This window comes from Neomonachus schauinslandi, chromosome 12 (assembly GCF_002201575.2).
Source record: "Neomonachus schauinslandi chromosome 12, ASM220157v2, whole genome shotgun sequence".
Taxonomy (NCBI): domain Eukaryota; kingdom Metazoa; phylum Chordata; class Mammalia; order Carnivora; family Phocidae; genus Neomonachus; species Neomonachus schauinslandi.
This window is the reverse complement of record NC_058414.1, coordinates 2562619-2585332: the sequence shown is the minus strand read 5'-3', so window position 1 is coordinate 2585332 and position 22714 is coordinate 2562619. Positions and strand designations below refer to the sequence as shown.

Here is a 22714-nt window from a genome sequence, read left to right as displayed (position 1 = left end):
GAGCTGTGTTTCTGAGCCCAAGACGGGCCCCGGCCAGCAGACACAGTTACAGAGATTCGAGGGGGGGTGAAAAACAGAAGGAAAACCGACCAGAAGGGAAAACATGTACCTAATACTGCTACCCTTTACAAACCTTTATTGTCAAAGTGCTCATTGATGAAGGACAGGTCAGAACCAGGCGCATGTGGTCTTTTTGCCACTAACCCACACAAATTCTTCCAGTAGGATGCGGTAAAGGGAAAATGCCATGGTTTCCTTAAACCGAACGTTCCTAAAAAATAAGACACAGTTAAAATCGGTATCATTATCTTTTTCTACATGGAAGATTCTGTACGAGAATGCCTTCACTAATTATATGCAATGTTATTCCATGTTAAAGCGTTGAATACACATCCCTCATATGACCCGGTGACAATCTGGGGGACGATGTATTAGCCATGCAGGGAGCCCTCCTGCTCTGTCTTCAGCCTGACCCACGGCTGACTGCTCAGTCCCCTGACAGCCGCCTCCCCCAGGAGGCCTTCCGAGCAGGTGTTCGGTGAACAGGCAGGTATTTATCAAAAATAAAAGTCGCGTTGAGCGATTGCTGAATGTTCCCCAGAGTAAAGCTCGCCCCAGCCCCGTTGCCCCATTACGTAGCTGTCACTCTTTTGTCCCGTCTTTGATGTCTGCATGGTTCCTAGACACGGATTAACAGCGTGAAGGAATTAATCCATTAAAACATTTACAAAGAATACATAATGCCAACATTTCCATATGAAACATTGACATTCTTCAAGCGTACTCTCCAAATTCATTCCAGCCCACTTAATAGTCACTTTGCCTTCATTATATGTTGAAATGAAAGTGGATTTAATTATTAACACCTCTCAATTTTCTTTAACACGTCCATTCTAGCCGAAGTTCGACGCGTGCTCCAAATCCTCCGAGTGACTGAAGAGATAAAGGCCTACGTGAAGACTATTTTAACACTTTGACCCTCCAGCCAAGGAGAGATGGGTGCTGCCCTCATCCAGTCTAACCCAAAGATTCAGAGACATGATCACAAAGCAGAACGGGCAAGTGAAGGAGGGTGTGGGGCTGCCATCCGGTCTAGCAGTCGCTTCTGATATGGGTTGAGCTGAGTCCCCCAAAATTCTTGTCGAAATCCTAACCCCCAGTAACTCGGAATGGGGCAATGTTTGGAGGAAGGCTTTCAAGAGATAATTAAGGTTAAATGAAGTCACTGGGTCAGCCCTCATCCAATCTGATGGGTGTCCTTATGGGAAGAGATTAGGATACAGGCAGGGAGCATGGGCAGATCAACAGGACTTGGCAACGGAGCGAGGCCTCAGGAGGAGCCAGCCCTGCGCACACCTGGATCTTGGACCCCCTCCAGCCTTCAGGACGGGAGAGACTAGACTTCTCTCGGTTCAGCCATGCGGTCCGTGTCATCATGCCCGCCCTCGAAAGCATGCAACAAGCAGAGAGAATGTTCTCCAAGACCCTAGCAAACTACTGACTACCCCTAGCCAGGAAGAGATGAGCCACCCGTGGATAATTCTGTCCTACTCCACACTCTCTCCCTTCGGGCACTGGCCAGGATCCCACCTCTGTTCATTCACATGGTCCTGCGACCACACGATGTGGGAGTGCTATGACCACCTCTCCCTTCCCAGGGGGCAGGACACAGGCTGCCGAGCTGCGTGCTGCAGCCCCACGGCACCTGCCTCTCCGAACACAGGCCTGCAGCAGCGAGAACACTCTGTTGCCCGGGATCCAAAAGAGACGGGAGACGCGCAGGCGAATGGAAGGAGGAGCAGGCGCACGGGCATGCACGCTGAATTTGCAGAAATAAAGAGAGAGAAGCCGACAGAGGCAGAAGGAGACTCTTCGGCCAGTGTGCTGGTAGTTGCTCCTCCGGCCCCCGCACCGTCTTCTGCTGAGGGACCCCGCTCCGGTGACCATCGGTCACTGCCCTTGGCCGTGCCAGCGTGAGTGGGCACCACCTGTCGGACGGGCAAGTGGGCGGTGGCTCCAAATGCCTTGGGGGTCAGAGGCTGCATGAGCAGAAGCAAAGGCGGCACCCGGACGCATGGACAGGAGTCTCAAGGACGCCGAGCTGTCCCCAGGAGGTCCCATGAGACCTGATCTGGGGTCATGGCTACGGGGACAGGAAGGACGGGAGACGCAGGAGGGGCCTTTCAGAGTTAGAAACTTCACGTCGGAAGATAGAAATTGGAAACAAATTGAATATTAATGGTCGGTTTGCTAATTAAAACATCCCTGCTCTAAGCTGTTTGCACTTTTAAAGTCCTGCTAATTAATCTATTAATGTAAATGGATGGGGGGAAAGGCTGCCAAATCCATTAGCAGGGAGGCCACTCAGCTCCTAAGCTGTCCTTGGCACTTTGCTTTTGCTTGTAAATCCAAACGTGTTTTACGTGCACTCTATGAGCATAAGCATCCTGCTCACATTACCATATGTAATCGGGCACATTAATATATGCAAAGGCCCTGCGCTTCTCCAGAGCTCTTCTCCTCCTGGGGAGCTGCCTGCTGGCTCTCGCGGGCCAGGAAACTCATTAGCATTGCCCCCCAAAACCTGACAGTGATAAAAGCAGAAGTCAATGCAACTAGACAGATCAAGCGAAATCAGATTTAACTGGAAGCACATAAAGAAGGGTTTATGAAATGAAAAGACTTCGAGAGGGCCAGATGTCTGCCGGGATGCTCTGCACAGGCCCGGGGATCTGCACTTGACCTTGAACCTGGCGGGCCAGGAGGCCGGGTCCTTACGGGGCCTCCCGCTCAGACGCCAGGGTGACAAATGCGGGGGTGTGGACCCACCCCATCACTCCACGGACAAGACCAACAGAAGGACACAGAAAGCAACAGGGAAACTGCCCACCCAGCCCTGGTGGGGGAGGCCTTGTTACCCGCCAGAGCCTCACAAACAGCGATCCTCAACTTGCTGAGACTCTCACAGAGGGTGTTCTGGAAATGTGGAAAGGGGTACTTTTGGTTGGAACAGTGAATGGGTGTTTTAAATTGTAGGTTTTATTATTATTCAGGCATGGGGAGGCCAAGAGATCAGGAAACCGGCCTTTGAAAAGATGGGTTGCTACTCAGGTCCCGGAAGGAGGGGACACCGGGCACCGGGCAGGGCCACGTGGGGAAGCACCAGGCTCCATCAGGAGGCACAGGGGAGGGGAGCGCAGGCAAGAGCCTTTACTGTGGCTTCTGTGGAAGGAGCAGGTGAGGTAGGGAGAGCAGGCTCTGGGGCATAGCAGCTGTCCCTAGTTGCTCGGTCCCTGGGGCACTGAGGGCAGGGGAAAGAATAGCCTACAGAGGGGGTGGCAGGGTGTAGCTCTGGATGGCTGGGTTTACAGATGAAAAGGGAGCTCACCAGCAAATCCTTTACTATCTCTAGGATTGGCTAGCCCTTGGGGGACAGTCCCTCTTGGGTCCCTGAGGCTCCAAGATGTCAGAGTATCAGATATATAGAAGATAAAAAAGCAGGTTAATAAATAGGGGGTAGCACAGATGGCCCTTAGTGGGCGGGCATCTGGGTGGAGGGTGTCCTACAAAGGGCAGAACAACGCAGCTCAACAAAGAATTGCCCTTGATCTGCCTTCTGTGAGGCTCATCTCACACAGCCATGTAAGTGAAAAGCCCCCTCCAGGGACGCCTGAGTGGCTCAGTCGGTTAAGCGCCTGCCTTCAGCTCAGGTCATGATCCCAGGGTCCTGGGATTGAGCCCCACATTGGGCTCCCTGCTCAGCGGAGAGTCTGCTTCTCTCTCTCCCTCTGCCGCTCCCACCTGCTCATGCTCTCTCTCTCTCTCAAATAAATAAAATCTTTTTTTAAAAAAGAACTTCTAAAACTCAACACCCAATAAAACAAATAATCCAATTAAAATATGGGCAGAAGACATGAACAGACATTTCTCCAAAGAAGACATCAGATGGCCAACAGACAAATGAAAAGACATTCAACATCACTCATCAAGGGGGAAATGCAAATCAAAACCACAACGAGATACTACGTCACACCTGTCAGAATGGCTAAAATTAACAAGTCGGGAAAGGACAGATGTTGGCGAGGATGCGGAGAGAGGGGAACACTCATGTACTGTTGGTGGGAATGCCAACTGGTGCGGCCACGCTGGACAACAGTATGAAGGTTCCTCAAAAAATTAAAAATAGAAATACCAAATGATCCACTACTTGGCATTTACTCAAAGAATATAAAACCACCAATTTGAAAAAGATATACGCACCCCTATGTTTACTGCAGCATTATTTACAAGAGCCAAGCTATGGAAAGAGCCCAAGTGTCCATCAACAGATGAATGGATAAAGAAGATGTGGTGTATACATACAATGGAATATTACTCAGCCATCAGAAAGAATGAATTTTGCCATTTGCAATGACATGGAAAGAATTAGAGAGTATTATGCTAAGTGAAGTAAGTCAGTCAGAGAAAGACAAATACCATATGATTTCACTCCTATGTGGAACTTAAGAAACAAAACAAACCAACAACAAAAAAAGGAGACAAACCAAAAAAAAAAACCCCAGAAAACAAAAAAACAGACTCAACTCTAGAGAACACACTGATGGTCACCAGAGGGGAGGGGGTGGGCGATGCGGGAAACAGGTGATGGGGATGAAGTGCACCTGTCGTGATGAGCACCGGGTGATGTACGGAAGTGCTGAATGTCTGTATTGTGCACCTGAAACTAATAATATGCTGTATGTTAACTATACTGGAATTACGATTTTTAAAATTTTAACTAAGTATTATTATATTTTATCCCTTATTTCATAGACAGTTTGGTCCACAGCAATGATCTCCCACATCCCACCCCCACATATATTCCTGTAAAACAGGATTCCATAGATGTGTAACTAGTTCACAGGAGTCCATATTACAAATGCAAAACTGATTCATCTTCAGTCCACACTCTTAGATAGAAATGTAGGTTTGCCAGAGTTTTGCTTTCAAAGATAACATGCAAGGAACATCTATGTGCACACATACTTTGCACTCACCTGGCTATTTCTTCAAATTTCTGAGTCAAAGAGAATAAACATTATTTTAATTTTTTAATTTTTTATTTTTTATCATTTTTTAAAGATATTATTTTTAAGTCACCTCTAGACCCAACACGGGGCTTGAACTCATGACCCTGAGATCCGGAGTTGCCCACTCCACTGCCTGAGCCAGCCAGGCGCCCTGAGAATAAACATTTTAAGAATTTTTTAACATACGACAAATTTGACACACTCTACTGCTTGTAGAAATTCCCTTTTTAGTATTTTTTATTTAAATGATTTATGTGGGCTTTGTTATATTAACGCAACGCTTCATATGAAATGGTATAAATTAATGTGGAGAAAATCAACACACTTAAAATGGTAAGTATCCACATTAAGGAACATGGCATCTCTTTGTATTTATTCAAATCTATTTTATGTTCACCATTTTTTTAGAGGGAGCGTGGGGAGTGGGGAGGGGGAGAGAGAGAATCTTAAGCAGGCTCTACGCCCAGTGAGGAGCCCGACACGGGACTCGACCTCATGACCCTGAGATCATGACCTGAGCCAAAATCAAGAGTCGGATGCTTAACTGACTGAGCCCCCCAGGTGCCCCACTGCCAAATTTTTTACTTTCTTACTTGATACATACTCTCTTCTACGTTAGATTCACGCCGAGATATTTTACTGCTCTTGAGAATGTTACCGTGTCGCATTTATTGCTGACAGCAGCAAAGCTGGTGGTCTTCCTGTCTGTGCGTTTGAGATCAGTCATCCCAGTGGTCCTGACTTTCTTCAACTGATTCTTGCATAGGACCTGCCAACAATGGTGGTCTGCCTCCTGGCTGTGACATCTCTGTCTTGCTGTGTTTTGCTTCCTTCCCCAGTGGCTGGAGCCTTCACCTCAACATCTAATTCCCGCCCATGACAAGCACCTACAGGGGACGCTGAGCATGGCAGGGGGCACCCCAGCTGAGACATGCTCGCCTGTCCTCCCTCTCCGGTCCCCCGATCTCCTCCCCACCTCACCTTCCCCGGTCCCCAATGGCCCTGAGAAGACACTGCAGCCATGAGAGAGCCTCCCGGGCTCCCACCATCATCATCATCATCATCATCATCATCATCATCAAACCCAAAGCCCTTCTCCACCTGCTTCCCCTGACAGCTTCAGCTGCTGCCCCGTTTCAGATCTGACTCAGCCGCGCTTGCAAAACCTGCCGATCTCCCCTCGTTCCCGGGATCTCTGTCTCCATCCCCGCCCTGTCCCGTCTCCATCCTGGAGCAGGCTGCACCTGCAGAAGTGAGCAGGACCGGGGGTTCACTCGCTGGAAATGCCTTACTTTAAGATAGGACAATGTTCCCACCGTGGTTCCTCATGCCTCCCATCCTGAAGGAGGAGGGGAGAACTCAGCTCCTTCTGGATTCCTGCCCAGATTTCTTGCGGATCTCGGCACTGCCAAGGGTAACCTGTCTTTGCTGGGGGTTGTGCTTGTCTGTGGACACATCACCATTTTATATGTAGCTGTAGGTCTCTGTCCCTTAATGTTGTGTTCAATGCGGTGAGCCCTGACTGTGCAAAGCTCGGTTTTTCCTCTCCTTGGTTAATGACTGTTCCATTTCTATTCTGTTTCACTCGGTCTGTGTGTCTCCTCATCAGGGAGAGCATCAGTCCGCAAGGCCCGTCTGTCTGTCTCCTTCCAGCCACCTGCCTGCATCTCTCCCAATTCCGGGGACACCCCGCCACCCTCCCGTCCCTGGCCATGACTTGGCGCCCTATTCCTTTGCCTGTGACCCCCTTCCTCAAACATTTTAACATCAATATCACGTGCACACTTTCTAACATCCCTCCCTTGTGCTGGCTAGCTGCCTTTTAATATCCAGTGCTTGTCATTCGATTTTATTTCACCTTGGTATTCCTCAGTAACTTTTTTTTAACTTCTTATTTCCTAGAATCCAGTTTTTCTTTAATTTTATTCAAAGTCCCCAGACCATGCAATCTAAAATTCCAAAATGAAACACATTGCAGGTTTATGCGCGCCCTCTAATTCTTGGAGGCCGTGTGTTCCTGATTTTCTGTAAGATAATCTCGTCAGTGGCACCTTTCATTTGGATTTTTACTCATCCTTCAGTGACACATGAGCGTTCCAAGTCTGAAAACAGAATGGACAGATTGTCTTTGTATCCTTTCATAGTCAATGTGTGTATGATTAGAACATCTCTCTTTCTATGTCTCTCTCTCTCTCAGTTCTTAACTTTAAAGGTTAGATGCCACTTGAAATATCCAGGTGCTTTGGAAAATACAGAGACAGAATCACAAGTCATTTCAGCAAGGGTATAGAATACCATCAAAACATTACTGCTAAAAATATAAGATAAAGAAACTTTAAAAGCTGTTTCTGCTCTTTTCGGCCTGAGCCAAGCATGTGGTATGCTTCCTCCTTCCCCACAAACACAGCAGAGAAAACCATTACTGTTGGTGGCCTGGCTTCCCGTGGCCTCCAGGACGCACCTGCCACACCACAGGAGAAACCCCACACTTGGCGCCGCTGACACTCCGGGTTTGGAGGTGACACCTGACCCCGGGCCCCTGCACAGCCCCTCATTCTCAGCCTGGTTTTCGTCCAGGTTCTGTCCCCAGCTGACCTGGCCGAGAGAAAGACCTCTCCACTCCTGCTCCACACCGTCACTGACTCCTGCCCGACCTGGTCCCCGTGGGGCCAAGGACGCACGTGCCCCCAGGCTGTCCTGCCCTCACTCCCCACATCCCTGACCCTGAGAACCCTGATCCTAGGTCTTCCCTGTTCTTTGACAGAAACCCACTTGGGAAGCTGCCTGGTGGCCGGGTTGGGGCGGGCGGGGGGGGGGGGGGGGCGGAGTCCCCATCAGGATCGAGGCACTTCCATTCTATCCTCACGTGGCCTTTACCATTTCATTCAGGACTCGGGCAGCCCATCTCCTCTTCAAGCATTCACACCTCCCTCTAAAACACATCCTACGAACACCCTCTCTGAGGTCTCATTTAAATTTAGAATAATTACTTATTCTTCTAATACTCATGTATATTGCTTTAAACTGTTTTTTTAGCTTATTTGGGGCATCTCTTACCGTGCAGAATTCTTACCAGGAATCAAGTTGCTCAAGTACCATCCACATAAAAAATAAAGGCCTGAATCAAAGAGAATCATCCAGCAAACCCAGCCAAATGTCATGCCCATTTGTTCCGGAGTCTGGTATATGTTATCGCACTGAACCCCTGGGAGGAAGGAAAAGGTCAGAGTCAGAACCGCACACCCTCTCTCAGGGCAGCTTCAGGTGAGTGAGTCCGTGCGTTCTAGAACCCCAAAGCCAAGGTGGACGCAGCCGGGTCGAAAGGCAGGGCATCCCGCTGATCACAATTCCTCAAATGAATTGGGAGCCTGCTTCATCTCAGTGGATTTCAAGGAAATCAGGTGGAGTGGCTTTAACCACATTCGAATATCTAACATTTACGATTTTGTGTGTGTGTGTGTTTTAGTGTTGCTTTACTTCTATCTCGACTTGTTGCCTCACCAAAATGCATCTATCCAGGGCAACTGGGCCGTGGGGGGTATTCACATCAGCTGAGGCAAACACCAGCGTCTCGATCCAAACGTTCCACTTGTAATAAAGACCTTCTCCTCCCGCGCTTGCAACAGGACCAACTGGAAACGCCTCAACACCTGAATCACTGGATCTCGTTTTGCAAAAGCCTCCCCTTCCTTACCTGCTTCTTGCCCTTCTAGGAAGGTGATGAGAAACACTCCTTGTCCAAAGGCGGTGGTGGAGAGCAGGTACTGTCCACGGGGAACAGAGAGAGAAACAGCACGTTAGCGCTTGACGGAGACCCCAGAAAACCCACAGCATTAAATTCAAACAGAGAAGCCGCAGGGTGTTCCCACCGAGCGACGCCAAAGCATCGCTCCGGGCGGTGATTTCAGTATCTGACCCCGGAAGACTGAGCCAAACGTCAGCCCACTCTGAAAAGCCTGATAACAAGCTAGTTTTTAATGTGGAGAAGAATTCTTTCTCTTTACTGCGATGCTTGAAATGCCATAGACCCAACGCACCGCATACAGAAATGCGTAACTCAAAACAGTGGAGAACAGAACGGAGCGATTTCTTGTTTTTTATTATTATGTGAATGCCCTGGAGCGTGCTGAGGGCAGACTGATGGAACATCCACATGATTCTGCACTAGCGAGAGAGCCCACTGGAGGAAAATGCTGCTTTATTTCCACTGGACAGGTCCTACGTCCACAAAAAAGCCCACTGAACACGTATTTTACGCTTAAAAAGATCGTGTACCAGAGTTAGATTTCTTCTTTTTTTTTTTTTTTTGGCAAGGAAACATTTGAACATGCAAAATGGAAATCCAACGGTGTATGCTGGAACATTAAAACAGATGGATTGAAGTAAAAACACACATGACAGTATTTGAAATTCAGGCCAGGTGGCCAGTTGGCTCTTTCCCTACATGGAAGGAGTATGGGGGGTGGTGGGAGGGGGGTAAAGGATCCCAGGAATTTTAATGATTCCGGAAACAGCTAATGAACACTAACCCAAAATTACTGGTTCTGAATTATTGCAGGTGCAACATCAGCTAATTGGAACTGGTGAGCACCTATCAATGGATTAAAATCCTGATTCAAGGTGGCATTTCTTCATCGTGCTGTGTGTCCACGGCCAGTAGGAACCATGGAGCTTTATGGATGCTGGAGAAAAATAACGTGCCCTTCACAGAGGTATTCTACCCTGAGGCTCCAAGTGAGCAGAGAAAGTGACACCGTCCCAACAGGCAAGGGTCCCTCAGCCGTCATGACGCTGTTCAGAGACAGGTGACCTCTGAGGGCCTTCAAGTGCCCCGGAGGAGCCTGAGATTCTACCCCTCCTTGACACCTCCCAAATTCTCCCTTAGTGGCTCCAGTCACACCTCCCAACAGACTACAGTTGGGGAACCTGGCCTGACCTGTGGGGGGTAAGAGAGATCTTGGGCGGACCGTCCTCAGCCACACACGGGTCCCTTCCCTGTGGACAGAGTTCCCTGCGCCCGCCAGGCATATCTCATCCAAGAAGGAATGAGTGTGTCTCTTCTATGTATTTCATATCGCACACCTAACAGAATTCTCGTACTTTTTCGGGAGGTACACTTTAAACGGATGAATGATTCCGACATTGCTAACGGAGGGATCTTTCCACTTAATGTGAGGTCATTCCTGATGCTTCAAGAAAAATGCTTAATTTTTGCTGCTGGAATAGCTTTGGAAAGCTATCTCTTTCCATCCAGGAAACAAAGAGACACGGAGGTCCTACGCTGCCTTTGGGGTACGACCGATTTCCAAAAAGCCTCCAGAGGAGAGTCCCTGTTACGTGAAAAGCACCAAATCTTCACAGGCTGCCTTCTAGCAAAATCACTGCAATGCCGATGAATGGCAGCTGCAAGGTCTGCCTCCGGGGGCCGAGTTAAGAGGAGCAGGTATCAGGAAGCCCACCTAGATCTGAAAATGACAGGCCGATGGACGGATGTTGTGACTGATTGGTTGGGTAGATACAGCAGTTTGAAAAGAGAAAGAAAAGACAGCCCACTTACCAGAAACATCTGAATGACAACACTCAGTTGGTTATGGAGAACCAACAGCACTATGTAGGGCAGAAAGCTGATCATATACGCCAGGCTAGTACAGAGGGCAGCCGTGTTCGCTTGGCTGAAAAACACACTCAGGAAGTAACTCATCATGATGATCGACACCCCAAAGTCCAGGAGAAAGAGGAAAACAATACAGGCGTTACTGTGCGCGAAGATGCCGCTCGCTTTGAGAATGACAGCCAGGGCGGCGCTGCTTAAGGCCAACACGGCCAGGTTCTCCAGGAACCAGGCCAGGAAGAAGACAGTGGGGTGCACGCCCATCATCCTCATGTACTGTCAAAAGAACGAAACGCAGAGTTATCACCCGGATCCTTGAGAAAGAACAGATCAGATCACAGGAGAGAGGTGGCACTAGAAACTTCCATGTTGGGGCCCGCGTGGAAATCAGCCCCGCACAGACCCCAGAGCCCAGCATCCGTTCTGGCGAACACTCCCCTGGGGAGGTCACGGCCGCGAGCCCACACAGCGGAGGGGCGGGGGCAGACCCCAGCCCCCCTTAAGCTGTTCGAGTTGGGTGTCTCTCGTGTGAGTGTGAGAATGCATTTTGCAAAACCACTCAGCTTAAAGTAATAACAATAAAACTAATGCATCTGTTAAACCTCCTGTTTTCTGTCTGTAACATCGGGGTATCTTGGAGGGTGGGGCCGGTCACTGGTAAAATGAGACCAATTCAGCGTGACTGACCCCCAGTCCCCAGTCCCCACGTCCAGGGGCCCCGCTAGATGGGGAGGAAACACAGCAATGCAGGGAAAAAATCCGTTCTAAATAGGTGAACAACGTGGGAAACAGCAGTGAAAGTCCCAGTCAGAACTAAATGTCAACACTGCACTTGACCTCGCTGCTCCTTCACCTCAGTTAATAGGAGGCAAGAGGGTAACGTGCACCCATCCTCTGCGGAGGCCGGCCTTCACCGGGTACTTTCAGGAACTTTCACTCTTAAGAGCAGTTTTGATAGTATCCGGTTTTAACAATATTAAAACAAAAACAGCAAGGCGGCCGTGAAGCCATCTGACCATAAATCAAGGTGGGAAGTCCGCCCTTAGGTCTTTTCAGGTTGTAGAAAAATTGCTGATGGGCAATGCTGGCCCCCTTCTTTGAACCTGGTGTGCCCGTCCTTGGGCTTCCTTCCATCCCCACAGGAAACACCGGTTAACCTGGCAGGGCGTCAGGCTTCAACGTGAAATGCTTCCCCCCCGGGGCCCCGTCCCGGCTGTGCACGGGAACCCCGGCAGAGAGGAGGGCAGGCAAAACTGAGTCCGGGGGTGTTATGGGACAGAATTTGGCTCCAAGGCCCCCGCCGCCCCTGCTGGTCCCCCAGGCAAGCGGGCTCGGCTGATTACCTCTTCTACCTGGATCTCTCGCTCGTAAACCAGCTTTCGGACCATGCTGGCCACAGACACCATCCATGTCAGCATCATTATCAGAGGGAAAAAGAAGCCGACATTGTTCAGAAATCTGCAAGGAAATAATCCCGTCAGCACCCAAGGGCAAGGAGAGTGGTTCTACTCAGAGTCCGGCTCACGCATGCATGCATTTTCATGTTGTCCTTACAAGTGACAAACCCTTTTAAGGAGCAACATCTCATTTGGCAATTTCAACGGGACGGCTGCCTGGTGTCCTGATTTAGTAGGCATGCGAACTCAGGAAGGAGACGCACTGGTTGGAGGTCCCTTGAGCGGCCACTGTCCCCCACCCCCAATCACTGCTGACACCTTCCTAGGCAGAGCAGGTGGGGAGAAGGACACAGGCCATTCACGCCTGACTACAACTTTCCCCATTTAGTTGGGACCATTGTGTATCTTCAATGCATGATCTCAGTTGACCATAGATTATTGCCTTACAAGATGCCTGAAAAGTGCCCGTTGAAAGTCTCCCTGTTGCGGGGCACCTGGGTGGCTCAGTCGGTTAAGCTTCTGACTCTTGGTTTTGGCTGAGGTCATGATCTCAGGGTCGTGAGATCGAGCCCCACATCAGGCTCCATCAAGGAGTCTGCTTGTCCCTCTCCCTCTGCCCCTCCCCCCCGCTCCCGTGCGCACGCTCTGTCTCTCATAAATAAATAAAATCTAAGAAAGAAAGAGAGGGAGGGAGGCTCCCTGAGCCATGGGTTGGCCAAATTCATCACGGAGGCTGCCCAGAGGGGCAAGCCATTTGACTGGGCGTGTGGTCCATGATTGAACCGAAGAGAGAAAGGTCCTGTCGTGAAGGATCCTGCATTTGGGGGGGGGGGGGGGGAGGGGAAGCACCTGACATAAGCCAAGACAAGGAGATACACAGCGCGGTGTCAAGCACGTGGAAGAACAGCTTCAGCCCCAGTGGGAAGGGACGCTATCTCAAACACGGTAGCTGGGCAATTTGTCTGTAGAAGAAGCATCAGAGCGGAGAGCAGATGAAGTAAGGAAATGAGTCCCACAGGAATCGCAGGGATCTGGAGGAAGATGGCTCCAGGCCAAGGGGCAGCAAGTGCAAGCCCTGGAGGTGGGAGCATGGGGGCACGGCTCTGGAGTGGCCAAGGACTACGTGGGTTAGGAGATGGGGTCACGCGTCAGCTGGGCCAGATCCTGCAAGGATTTTCTACATCTGGGCAACAGTGGATTTACTCAAAGAACAAGGGAATTCCGCAAAAGGGCTTTGGAAGGGGGAGAGGGAAATGCGGAGGGGACCTATCAAGTGCATGGTTTTTAAAAAGACCACTGAATGTGGTATATAGACAGAGAAGTGAAGGTGGCAAAGCCCATGAAGAAGGAGTGGGAAGGCCAAAGCAGACGTGCAGCAGTGTAGACAAGACAAGCGTGCTGGCAAAGATGCCGACCTGCAGACAGAACCATCTCGCCAGGTCCCTGTTGCAACAGCCCCCAGACCTCCCCTTCAGAGTGTTAGCCACAGCGCGGACCATCTGCCCTTCCCACTGGACGGTGAGCCCTCCCTCTGTACCTCCTCTGCTTGGCAAAGGCCATCCACACATTAGAAACCAACTATCTGTTAAGGAAACTGCGAATGAGTAAAAAAAGAGGGGGAGGGTGGGTTAACGTCTTTGTTTTCGTTCGTTTTTCTGTCCGAGACGATTATAATGAGCCATCAAATTGGTGAACTGCGTTTTAAAGCTCAATATCTGTTAACTCCAATGCTATCCAGAGACACTAAATAGTTAACTCATATGCTACTCAGCGTTGTGATTTTTCTGAGGCTTTTTAGTCCTTGTTTTTTATAGTTTCCAGTGCAAGTAGAAGGCTATGAAGAGAAAGTGTCAAATCCTATATAAACCTGCATATCTCACAAGCAATATCTCTTCTCCCAGACTAACCCAATTTACAGCAAAAAATGACTCTTGGATCACTTATAAAGTTAAAAACAACTAATACAGAGCTTATTTGGGGGATGGGAGGGGTTTGAAAAGAGTTTATCTATGTGTTCATGAACAATGTCTTTTTTACTTAAAAACACTGGAACTGGGAGCCTGGGTGGCTCCGTCAGGGAAGCATCTGCCATCGGCTCAGGTCATGATCAGGGTCCTAGGATCAAGCTCCATGTCAGGCTCCCTGCTCAGCGGGGAGCCTGCTTTTCCCTCTCCCTTCCCCGCCCCACCCCCGCTTGTGCGCTCTCACGCTCTCTCTCAAATAAATAAAATCCTTAAAATAAAAAGGGCACTGGCATTGACGGCTATTAAACTCTGTTCTTCCAGCAACTTGAGCCTTACAGAGGAGCCAGTAAGTATCCCACACAAATATTATGTGAAGATTCCATCTGAGTTACTGCCCAGAAGTCACACTGGGTCAGGATTCTATGTGTGTCTGGGGCTATGATGTGCGTGTCCTATGGAACCCCACCCCCCTGCATCTTCATAAAGGAGAAAGTCATGACAGGCTTGCAAGTGAATAAACCCAACTCTGGAGTTCCTGCAGCCACTACCCCAGATTCCAGAGAACATCCAGAAGCTCTGCACGTACATGGCTGAGTGAGGCCACTTGGGAGAAACTGCATGGGATGAGAAGTTGGAATACACAGCTTGTGTACCTCACCCTTTCCTAATCCACTCCTGAAAACCAGTCTCAGATCAATAAGAGAAGGGAAAAACGTTCATTCTGATTTTGACAAATGCTTGGAAGTACTTGAAACAGCTGCTAAAAATAATCAAGGTCAAGAAGGAGGCACACAAGAAAGCGGATAAGAGAGATGTCAGTAGCAAAACCCCACCCTCTGGGGCACATCAAAATTGCGCCTCTTAGGGCGCCTGGGTGGCTCAGTCGTTAAGCAGCTGCCTTCGGCTCAGGTCATGATCCCAGAGTCCTGGGTTTGAGCCCCACATCGGACTCCCTGCTCAGCGGGAAGCCTGCTTCTCCCTCTCCCACTCCCCCTGCTTCTGTTCCCACTCTCGCTGTCTCTGTCTCTGTCAAATAAATAAATAAAATCTTTTAAAAAAAAATTGCGCCTCTTAAATTCTAGGGGCACAATCTGAGGGTACAATATATAGAACAGTATGTGTTAAGTGGGTGCCAAGCTGCATGTTAAGGGGGGTGGTATCGGAAGCCACACCTGTGCCCAGACCCTATGGCCAGGGAAAGGAGCATTATGTGAAGACCACATGTATCTGCAGGAAGCACTCAGTCCTTGTGGCCATTAACATCACCTGGTGCTCACCACTAATGGGACCCCTTGCAAATGACTGGGCAGGAATTCCCAATTCATTCAGAATGAGTAACAACCATAAGAACAAAAATCCGGCACATTTATATAAGGAATAAAGGTGGTTGAGTCCCACCATTACCAACAAATGAAAAACATATGCCCAAAAAGATGGTCACATGAGGCAGTTGAAAATAGCAAATGTATTTTTTGCCATCAATGGAAAAATATTTAATAAGGCAATTCCATACATAAAAAACACCCTACAGCAGAATTGTTACAGTTCAGTGACGAGGTGGCAAGAGAGCAAGAAGATAGGAAATGTGAACTGGGAGAACCTAGAAAGAAATAGAAGGGAAAGAATAGCTATCAGACAAATGAAGATATAATTAGAAGAAGCGCAAGTCAAATTGATATCGCACAAAAAGTGGTATGGGACATTAAAAATTGACATAAGAAACACAACTAAAAGAAACAGAAATAAAGAAAAGGTATTTTTTTAAATTAAGGAAATTTTATGGATAAGAAATGCAGGGAAAAGAAATCCATGCAACTGAAGTCCCTGAAGAAGAAAAACCAAATGCTGGAAGATAATAAATTGGTGATGCTGGAACCCATCAAAAGTTTCCATGCAAATGTCCACAATAGCCAAACTGTGGAAAGAGCCAAGATGTCCATCGACAGATGAATGGATAAAGAAGATGTGGTATATATACACAATGGAATATTATGCAGCCATCAAAAGGAATGAGATCTTGCCATTTGCAACGACGTGGATGGAACTGGAGGGTATTATGTTGAGTGAAATAAGTCAAACAGAGAAAGACATGTATCATATGATCTCACTGATATGAGGAATTCTTAATTGTAGGAAACAAACTGAGGGTTGCTGGAGTGGGGGGTGGGGTGGGAGGGATGGGGTGACTGGGTGATAGACACTGGGGAGGGTATGTGCTCTGGTAAGCGCTGTGAATTGTGCAAGACTGTTGAATCTCAGATCTGTACCTCTGAAACAAATAATGCAATATATGTTAAGAAAAAAAAAGAAGAAGAAGAAGGTAGCGGGAGGGGAAGAATGAAGCAGGGGAAATCGGAGGGGTAGATGAACCATGAGAGACGATGGACTCTGAAAAACAAACTGCGGGTTCTAGAGGGGAGGGGGGTGGGAGGATGGGTTAGCCTTGTGGTGGGTATTGAGGAGGGCACGTTCTGCATGGAGCACTGGGTGTTATGCACAAACAATGAATCATGGAACACTTCATCTAAAACTAATGATGTAATGTATGGGGATTAACATAAGAATAAAAAAAATTTTAAAAAATTAAAAAAAAAAAAGTTTCCATGCAAGAAAACTGGAATCTACACATTGAAAGGTCTTACCTTCTGCCAGGGACAATTATTCTAGAATGGTCAACAGTGAAATGTATCCCATTAAATTTATTGAATTTTCAAGTCACTAGCAACTTGCCAAAATTACCAGATCAAATAAAACGGGAAAATATCCAAGTGGCCTCAGATTGCTCCATAATCACATTTAAGGCCAAAGATAATGGAGTTATTTCTACAAGATACTTGGGGAAATACTGAGTCAAGGATTTCATATCCTACCAAGCTGCCTTTCAAATATAAATGCTGCAAAGAGTTTTAAGCACGTAAGAACTCAGGTTATATTATCTCATACGATTATCTTAAGGAAATTACTAGAAGACAAATTTTAGCCCACCCAAGGATGACCGGTAAATTACAGTGTAAGATAATAAGCAATGAACATGTGTTCCAGTAAATGTAAGACTAAAACAAAAATGGAAAATCAGATGACAAGACAGACTGCAAATGTTATGTTCCCTGAAATGTAGAAATGATACGACAAACAAAAATTGAAAGGTTAGGGGAAATGAATCAGATAGAAAGAATACGTTGGCGAATGTCAAAATCAGAGGCTATTTGTTCAACATTCACAAATGTAGACTATAAGCATAGGCATCTTTCATGGTACAAGAGAAGACATTGAGATAATATCAACCAAAATTGCATGATGGAGAAGAAAACTTAATGATGGAAGAAGAGAAATTACTTCGGTTTTTTTTGCATGGTAAAAACAAATATAAAGCGTTGATATTATTTATACGAAGTTGCAGTTATAAGGTAACCACCAGCACAACAATAAAGCATTATTAAATATTAAGCATTTTTAAGATTTTGTTTCTTTATTTGAGAGAGAAAGAGAGAGAGAGAATAAGTGGGGGAGGGGCAGAGGGAGAGGGAGAAGCAGGCTCTCCACTCAGCAGGGAGCCTGACTCAGAACTCGATCCCAGGACCCCGAGATCATGACCTGAGCCAAAGGCAGACACTTAACTGACTGAGCCACCCAGGTGCCCTTAAATGAGTTTAAAAGCAAAATCATAAGTACAGAAAAATACTTAACTAAGAACATATATACACAAAACTTCATTTCATGCTATTATACACCTAACCTTGCCTCAATAAGAAGGTATATGAGACATACAAGAGACTCACCTGAAACAAAACATTTCAGAAAAGTTTAAGGGCAAAGGCACATCAAGCAAATGGGAATACAGAGATGTAGGGGGAGAGAGAGAGAAAACGGGAGGGAGAAAGGAAGGAAAAAAAGCAGGGATCATCAAGTTACTTTCATACAAGGCAGGCTTACGTGTACAAATAGGACTCAGCAGATCTGTGCACGGCATTCAAAGGCCAACAGCACAGGAAAAGGGATAGGGACAATCAAGTAGGAGGGGGACCATGATTTATCTGCCTTAGTCTAGGACAAATGAAAGTTTGCACTTTAAGGAAAGAGAATTCCTAAATAACAAAATGAATATAGATCCGATTCTATACGCCCAAGATAGGAAATTAAAAATTCTTTCCAAGTTCCCATAAATCATTCATAAGAGTAGATTATATATTGGTTGACAGAGAGAAATGCTATTAATTCAAAACATGGGTGTGATAAAGACGTTTTCTGAAGGCAATGTAAAAATTAGGATGCATCCACGGGAGTTGGCAGTTAGCGTATGATGCAGTTTTGAGTGTTTGTCAATCTGATTGAAAAAAATGCTCTCATGGAGTAGTTTTCAATTTATTTTTTTTTCTTACTATAAGTACACTGAGTAACTTTGGAAATTCCTGAGACTTTCCACTTGGAAATTAAAAGAAGCTTTACTCAAACAGTTCTTGGGAAAAGAAGACCATCAACACTCATATTGCAAGTATGCAGAGAAAATCGATAAATAAAGTCCAAACATAGTTCCATGAGGCCCTTTGACACTCTCCCTCAGGACCTCCACAAAGGAGGGGACACTGCTATTGGCCTTCCTGTGGTCCTCCTGTCCCCCAAGCTACAAGCCTCCTTCAGGCAAGGAGAACATTTTTTCTCCCGGCCACGAACGCCAGGCGACCACTGTTCCTGACACGTGGCAAGTGCTGGACGCACTCTTTTCCAAAGACGAATCAGCACAAACACTTTGACTCTTAGCAAGAATCATGATGTCAAGTATGTAAAAGATGCATCGCCATGACACCGCGTGGAGAAACAGATCCAAAACAAAACAAAATACAACCGATGTGTAAGAAGAGGGTATGAAGTAGGATTTTTTTCCCCTCTATTGTCTCAATTCTTTTTTTTTTTTAAAGATTTTTTATTTATTTGACAGAGAGAGACACAGCGAGAGAGGGAACACAAGCAAGGGGAGTGGGGGAGGGAGAAGCAGGCTTCCCACTCCCCCTGCTCATGCTGTCTCTCTCTCTGTCTCTCTCTGACAAATAAATAAATAAAATCTTAAAAAAAAAAAAAAGTCTGCCAACAAGAAATCAAACGCTCTTATTTACATAAGCCTCTTTAAAAGGACATTCTGGGGCGCCTGGTGGCTCAGTTGGTTGGGCGACTGCCTTCGGCTCAGGTCATGATTCTGGAGTCCCGGGATCGAGTCCCACATTGGGCTCCCTGCTCGGCAGGGAGTCTGCTTCTCCCTCTGACCCTCTTCCCTCTCATGCTCTCTGTCTCTCATTCTCTCTCTCGCAAATAAATAAAATCTTAAAAAAAAAAATTAAAAGGACATTCTGATCTTCATAAACATTAATTGTCACCAGCTCTTTTTCTGAAGATGGCAAATGCTCGATTTACATTCTAATGACGCCTTGCTAAAAGTGTTTTCTCTGTGGCCAGCCTCTCTTAGCACCATCCCGTGAGTTCAAAGACGACAAGTGATGAGCGCTTGCATGGAAGTCACACAGGGGGGACGAACCAAAGAGAAATCCGCTTTGGTTTTTCCCCATCAGCCCAGCTTCAGCGCACTGCTCCCCTGCCTTCCTCCAGCACCCGCAGACCACATCCCAGTGGGATGCCGAGCCCAGAACCCCATGAGGCAGCTGCTGGGTGGAAGGACCACCACCTTCTTACCCACCCATCCCTTCTCTGTTCCCTCTGGGAGACCCGGGACAGCAGGCTGAGGTCCCATACCTGCCTGCTCAATGCTCCCCTGCCTTCCCCCAATAGCTTTGGCCCCTGTGACTGGTGCCTAGGGTTCATATTTATGCTGTGTCCTCCCACCCAGCCTGCACCAGAGGGATGCACAAGGGTGTCTGTGAGTGACAGGGGATTTGTTGTCCATTCTTCGCTCTCTTATTCCAAGTTTGCTAACTCTTGGGAATGTCAGGGGGAAGGGAGGTGGCCCACATGCCTGCACGCCTCTCTGAACACAGCACCATGGAAACCAGCGATCCCAACCTTGGCTCTAACCATGGAACCCAGAAGAACATCCCAGCAGTGAGCGCTGCCCAGAAGGGCGTGGGCTGCTCACAGGCCAGTCTTGTCCCCTTTCCAGGTCTGGTTTTCACAAGCACACTAGCGCTGAGCCCCACAAGCCAGTGAGGTGAGCAGGCCAGCCATAGCATCCCCATCACCGTGAGGATCCCGACCACCATCAGTGACAAATCGTTGGCCCCAGGTGTGTGACCAGCAAGAGGTGGACCTGGACTCCAGATGCAACTTTTCTTTCTTTCTTTTTTTTTTTTTAAGATTTTATGTATTCATTTGAGAGAGAGTGAGCTAGAGAGAGCACAAGCAGGGGCAGAGGAAAAGGGAGAAGCAGACTCCCCACTGAGCAGGGAGCCCAACGCAGGGCTCAATCTCAGGACCCTGAGATCATGACCTGAGCCGAAGGCAGATGCTCAACCGACTGAGCCCCCCAGACCCCCCCAAATGCAACTTTTCATGCCAGCACCTCACGATTCCATGTCTGAGATTCTGAGGGGATCTCAAGTGCTGAAGGCCATCTATCACAACATTGGAAGGTAGGACTGGCTGCCAGGACCCAGCATGCCAAAGAAACAGACTTTTGGAACTGTTAACTCAGACTCTGAGTACAAAAACCCTCTTCATCAAGCTCCCCTATTAAAAAGTCTGAGCTCCCAACCCCAGCTTGCAGGGCAGGGGTTCCCCCACCACCAAGCAATTCTCAGATGTTAGCTGGTGTCCTACAATGCAACTCAATCCTACCACTCATGACCTGAAGGTAGGGTCATGTCCCACAGTTAGGGGTTCATCCCACAAGATCCCACACACACACTCCTGATGCCCTTCCCAAATCCAGATTGTCACCAGTGACTGACAACCTGTGGTTAAAAAGAAAGCCCCAGACCCCAGGTGGAGTCACTTGCCTCCAGGGACAGCAAACCAAGACTTCATCGTAATTTCAATTTCTCCCGGAGTGGGATTTTAAATCCATCAATCCAGAATGTTCTAATCTACACGGATGAGGTAATCTGTCACAAAGGCCCTCTCCTCCCAGAGGACAATGAGGTGATCCACCTAATAAAACCTCCAGCGCTTCCCCAAAGGGAAGGTGACCTTGCCTGAAACAATCCTTTCTTTTCTTTGCTAATAACTGCTGGCCCCACCTTCCTTCCTAGAAAAACCTTCCATTTTGTGCAACCTCAGAGCTCCCCTCTCCTTGCCAGACGGGATGCTACCTGATCAATAATCACTTCATAGAGCCAACTGGATCTTCCAATGTACTCTGTTGAATTTTGTTTTTTAACATGATAAATCATAGGTGCCCAGGGCCCCTGCCTGGGTTTGACGAGGCTGCTGGAGCCGCTCACAGAACTCAGGGAGACCGTTTACTCCCTAGATCACCAGTTTGTTTTAAGAGGGTTAACTGAGGAACAGACAGAAGACCGGCCCGGGGCAGGGTCAGGGGAGGGGATGTGGGGCTCCCATGCCCCCCACCCAGGGCCCACGGTCCCCACATCTCTGCCTGCTCACCAACCTGGGAGCTCTCCGGCCCCTGTCCCTTTGGGATCTTACGGAGGCTTCAGGACATGGGCAGGCTGGACTAAGTCATTGGTCATTGGTGATTGATTCAACCTACAGTCCCTCCCCCTCCCCCGAGGAAGAAACACACCCCATTTCTACACGAGAACGTTGGGGAATCTGGCTGGCACCACTCCTCCTGGTACTGAACCCCTCCCTTGATTAGGAGACAATTAGCTTCGCTGTCCCCAGGCACTAAAGAGACCCAGCCCTCGGGACACCTGCACACTCCGGCTGAACCCAGAGCTCTGAGGAAAACTGAAGAAAATATAAGTCAGACATTCACAGAGGATGGAGTGAAGTGGCAGCTGAGTGACCAAGGGGGTACACCTGCTCCCACACAAAATCTTTGCAAGCACTAAATGGCGATTATTAGTTCCCTGGGGGGCGTGAAGGGCATTCAGAAGTCAGGACACCTTGCAGGGGGAATAACGTGACCCGTCCGATCCTCGATTTCTTCAGTTGTGTTTCTCTTACCAGGCTCTCGAAGGCTGACCGAGATGTGTGGGAAAATGTGCGACAGTTTTCAGAGAAGCATGATTGTGGCTGCTGGTGATGGGAAAGAGTCCGGGAAATTGGATAAACCACGACCTGGGGTTTTAACAAAAAACCTCTCTGGCCGGCAGGGAGGTGAGTCCATGCGGACTTTGAGGGTCACGAGAAAGGATATAAAGCTACATTTCTGGGGTGCCTGGGTAGCTCAGACGGTTGAACATCTGCCTTCGGCTCGGGTCATGATCTCAGGGTCCTGGGATGGAGCCCCGCGTCGGGCTCCCTGCTCGGCGGGAAGCCTGCTTCTCCCTCTCCCGCTCCCCCTGCCTGTGTTCCCTCTCTCGCTGTGTCTCTCTCTGTCAAATAAATAAATAAAAATCTTAAAACACACACACACACAAAAACTGTGGTCCTGGGGCGCCTGGGTGGCTCAGTCGTTAAGCGTCTGCCTCCGGCTCAGGTCATGATCTCAGGGTCCTGGGATGGAGCCCCGCGTCGGGCTCCCTGCTCGGCGGGAAGTCTGCTCCTCCCTCTCCCACTCCCCCTGCTTGTGTTCCCTCTCTCGCTGTCTCTCTCTCTGTCAAA

The 22714-nt window shown here is 48.2% G+C and overlaps 1 protein-coding gene across 1 annotated transcript in view; it reads right to left on the bottom strand.

The window, feature by feature from the left end:
• Positions 1-22714, bottom strand: part of ABCA13 (ATP binding cassette subfamily A member 13) — a 386205-nt gene that overhangs the window by 217140 nt on the left and 146351 nt on the right. The window contains exons 32-36 of the mRNA XM_044920208.1: positions 12024-12138; positions 10627-10956; positions 8764-8833; positions 8143-8274; positions 134-271 (exon numbers count right to left, since the gene is read on the bottom strand). Coding sequence (XP_044776143.1) covers positions 134-271; positions 8143-8274; positions 8764-8833; positions 10627-10956; positions 12024-12138 — 785 coding nt within the window. The remainder of the gene's footprint in view (positions 1-133; positions 272-8142; positions 8275-8763; positions 8834-10626; positions 10957-12023; positions 12139-22714) is intronic.